At 35.2% G+C, this 4350-nt stretch overlaps 1 protein-coding gene across 3 annotated transcripts; it reads right to left on the reverse strand.

Moving 5' to 3' along the window:
• Window positions 1-3274, reverse strand: LOC105171026. 3 transcript variants are annotated; one of them, XM_011092020.2, is made up of 4 exons: window positions 3062-3274; window positions 2948-2979; window positions 2184-2366; window positions 1-293 (listed from the first exon to the last, which is right to left on the reverse strand). In XM_011092020.2, the coding sequence occupies exons 3-4, from the start codon at window positions 2340-2342 to the stop codon at window positions 126-128; spliced, it is 327 nt and encodes a 108-aa protein (XP_011090322.1). In that variant the 5' UTR covers window positions 2343-2366; window positions 2948-2979; window positions 3062-3274; the 3' UTR covers window positions 1-125. The 3 variants fall into 3 exon arrangements, with proteins under 3 accessions (XP_011090322.1, XP_020552240.1, XP_011090323.1); XM_020696581.1 differs by having other exon boundaries at window positions 2948-3021; window positions 3165-3267; XM_011092021.2 differs by lacking the exons at window positions 2948-2979; window positions 3062-3274 and adding an exon at window positions 2749-2767.

Raw genomic sequence — 4350 nt, forward strand, 5'->3', positions numbered from 1 at the left:
GCACCAACACTAGTACTTTAGGTTAGCAAAGAGTTCCACAAGCCTCAGTAGAATAGGCTGCTTAGAAGGAAAGACAGCAAAATATTACACATACATACGCGATTACATAACTCAACGTTCGGATTTCAGTCCTCCAGAATATGATGTCGCTCAAATTCAATAACATTCTCACTCAGAGCGCTGAGAGTGGCGTTAGATGTCTCATTATTGCTACGGCATTGCTGGAGTTGTTCCCTTAGAATGCGAACGAGCTCATTCAGCCTCTGGATGTGCTTCTCCTGTGATAAGATAATCTGCACAAGAGGGTGAATAGAGGTCACATGACTCAGATATAACATGTTAATGGCCCGAGAAATGTCATATCGTTGCAGATGTTTTCCCATGCAGAGTTGTCAAGTTTTATTGTTAGTAGATAATCAACAAGCGATAGTAAGGGTAATATTCATAGCGACGACTATGGATCAAGGTATACAATGCTGTTTATAAATTAATAGTATAAATTTTAGATGTCATGGAAGACATTGCTGGTGGTAACGAAGATTTGGAGTTTTTGAGGGCAATATAGTTTGAACAGTACAATGCAAATTGGTACACAGCCTAGTGATAATCTTCGACCACATTTTACAGGAAATAACTTTCCAAGATGTCAGGAGACCTTCAAACACATCAATAGGAAACAGAGATACTATCTTTCGACATTAGTTTTCCCCCTACACCAATGAAATTACGTTCTTCCTAAAGGCTACCGACGTAGTTTCAGTTGAGACGTAGCAAATAACTTCTCCAACTATTGATTGGCTGGAATGACCTCTACCCATGCTTCTTTAACACAGAGCTCTAACACTTACTCTTCTAACACTGTTCGACATTCAATATAGCAAATAGAGAAACAAGGGTTAATTACAATGATTCCTTATGAAAGTCGGCATAATTAATGACAATATCTGACCCCCTTGGAAATTATGTTTTCCCCCTCTAAGTTTTCACATTAAATAAAAATGAAAGAGAAAAGAAGGATACAACCTTACAGTACCTCCCTTTTGAGAGATTGGATATAGAACAACTGCACCCTTATGTTTATGGAAATAGGAATAGTAACAACCCACCAAATTTCCAGACACTACTACACGGCCAAACGAACTGAGATGCTATGGAAACATTATAAACTTGGAGTGGAGTTTTGGTAATTTCAGAATCAGGAGAGCTGTAGTAAATAATAATACCAAGTTACTAACTCATATTAGGTTCAATGAAATTAACACTAGAAACAATTCAAATATTCTACCACCCTGCACCCCCACACCCTACCCCAACTGAGTGCACATGTGGAAGAGGCATTTTCATTTCTACCAAGACTCAGTTCCTACTGCCGCAGCAGTTGGGATATTACAACTAATGCTATCGGAATCATATGTTTCATTAACATTGTACTAATTGGTTACACATCGATAAAGTACATAGTACATCAACCTACGGTGAATCCACAGGAAAATCCCAATAATTCTGGATATTCATTTGGAAGCTGAGCTGACGATTATGTTGTTTGAAAAATTCTATACACTGGATATTCATTTGGAAGCTGAGCTGACGATTATGTTGTTTGAAAAATTCTATACAGCATGTGCTCAATGAGAAAAAACAAGTGGACCATGAAAAAGTGACTTAACATGAGCACAAGTGGTGAAAACATAGTGATGCAGTATAAGTTGCGTCATTTTTTGAAAATACAAAGCGTCGTGCTGTAGAAGAAGGTTATAACTTAGGCCGAGGTTAGTCTCCTACAGCTTTGCATAGATAAATGCCACAAAGTATGCTACCTATGGAAAATTTGAAGCCTATCACACAACCCATACACCATAATGTCAGGAAGTACAGACAACACAGGAGTGGCTTTCTTTCGTTGTGGTGGCTTTCGTGTAACATCACAAACCACGTGTAACGGTATGCACAGCTGGAAATCCCGGAAGCCATGGACATTAAATTTGGTTCACACAGAAACAAATTCACATGCAGAACAAATATAACCTTTACCTCAATTCCCTGGCCTTTTTGCATGCCAGCCAATTACAAGGAAAAAAAATACATAAGATATTTATGCGGACACCAAGATATCGACAAACTTATAACAACCGTTCTGACTAAATAAATGCGATACGAAGAGATCAGAGAGAAGCTACAATTACCTTCTCCTTGACAGTTTCTTCTCTATTGGAAACTTGTGGCTGCTTCTGTGGCTCCCTTGGACTTGTATCCACATCACTTACAAATTGTTGTCTCCATTCAATTTGGGACATGATTACCAATATCAGCAACACGAAAACAAGCAGCATCGGCCTCGACATGATTCCTATCTCCTCTCACAAAACCTAAGCAAAAATTAAAAGAAAAAATGAGCACAAATTTCACAACACAGACGACACAAAGCAATGTATAAGCTACAAATACATTAATCCCTTATCAAAAACACACATGGTCCATTATATATAGAAAATATATTCACTCAACACCACAATTGCTTGTTATCCCAGGAAAATAGTTCAAGATAATCAAAGCCCAATACGAAATTGCGTTTCTCATCACTCTTCCAGCAACATAAATATTTCATTCCCCAATTCTTGCACTTCATGCTCCACATTTTCAACTTAAATAACTCGCAATACTCGAAAGCAAGAATCCACATGAAAATTAAGAACAGAATGCTCTGCGTACAACATGAAAATTAAGAACAGCATGCCCAATTCTGCGTACATTTCAAGCTCAACGCCTTCAAACAGAAAAAGGGTTTTATAGAACACAAATTTCCCGGTCAAGATTAACAAAAAAATCGATGCTTAGCTTCAAAGTATACAAACTCATTTTTCTGTTCTATCCTATATTTTCCAGGGAAACCCTGATACACAATTTTCCAGAAAATATCAGAAGAAATGAAGTAAAAGAAAGAACTTACAGATCAGAGCTCAACTTGGAGACGAACAGCATCTGAATGAAACGGTCGAATAAAGAAACTCGTGAAATAGTATTCTGAAAAAACCGTATTCCTTGTTTGGTTACAGGGTTTTACCAAGATTGGCTGTTTTGTTCGACGGAAAGACAATGCCGCCGTCAACTGCCTTTTTCTGTAAGGTGAAAACTTAAAAGTGAAAGCAAGCGATCAAAATTATTACCGAATCTGATTACGACAAATTGTGGAGTTAAAGAGATTGTCAAAGGTCAGTAATGGCAGGAGAACTACCAACACAGAATTGGGTTTCGCGGATTCCAGGAGATGATTCTTCCACTCTCTCTCTCTCTCTCTCTAGATATATATTATCATTATTATTATTATTATTATTATTATGAGAAAAGCGCATAGAAAAATGATCTACGGTTTTGCTGTTCTTCTGAGGAGAATCAGACGTGCGGTTTTCCACTCAATAAATTATGGGTGATCAAAAAATTTTCAAAACGCCCAGAGTTGTCCCATTTTTTTTTAATCAAATTGCTTTTTAAAATTTATTTTTTAATCGTAATTCTAAATTTAAAGTAAAATTGCACCTTACTATTAAATTTGATTTTAATTTATAATTTAAAAAATCATTAAAAATCGAACCGTACCACTAAATATATAATTAAAATTTTAAATTATATATATAATAATTCAATAAAATAATTAATTTTTTAGAAGAATTTCATATTCAAATTATATAACCTCAAAATTCATATGATATCAAAGATCAAATTATTAAACCTATTTAATGATTGTCTAAATTTTTTATTCATCTTTTCTCCCTCTTTTCTCTCCACTATTTCTTTGTTCTGTCTTTTATCTCTATTATCTCTAGAATCGATCATTGACATTTATTTGATTAAAACTATGATTGGTATGCAGGAATGGAGTGGGAATGAAATTGACATTTCTAACTTCATATGTATTGGCATAATTAGGTATAACTAATGAAAAGACTTGGTGATTCTATAGAAATCCTTATTCCGTTAAGAACGGGAATAGTGATTCCATCCCCATACCATGATATTATTTGTTCCTATTATGTTGGAAATACAACATTTTTTTCTTTTGACAAAATTATCCAAATAAACCAAAACAAATCCTACGTCTTTCAGGTCATAGAATTCAAGAAAGAGGTGCAGTACTGTTCCTTAATTTGGCCTCCACTTCACTTGAGATGAAAATAATGAATAAAGCTGTCTAAATGAAAAACCATTAATTTTACACATCATTCATGCAAATTGCAATGAAACCCAATACATGGATCCATCTAATCCTCAATATCAATCGCTTATTATCTTAAGCTCTAAAACAAGCAACATATCTATCTCTATCCTGATTAATAATGAAGCCAAATTACTCTA

The sequence above is a fragment of the Sesamum indicum genome, linkage group LG9 (genome assembly GCF_000512975.1).
Source record: "Sesamum indicum cultivar Zhongzhi No. 13 linkage group LG9, S_indicum_v1.0, whole genome shotgun sequence".
NCBI lineage: Eukaryota > Viridiplantae > Streptophyta > Magnoliopsida > Lamiales > Pedaliaceae > Sesamum > Sesamum indicum.

Coding starts and splice junctions, on each gene's coding strand:
- LOC105171026 (XM_011092020.2), bottom strand. CDS start 2,342: ATGTCGAGGCCGATGCTGCTTGTTTTCGTGTTGCTGATATTGGTAATC. Junction 294..2,183: donor AAGAAACTGTCAAGGAGAAG/GTAATTGTAGCT, acceptor CCTCTTGTGCAG/ATTATCTTATCACAGGAGAA.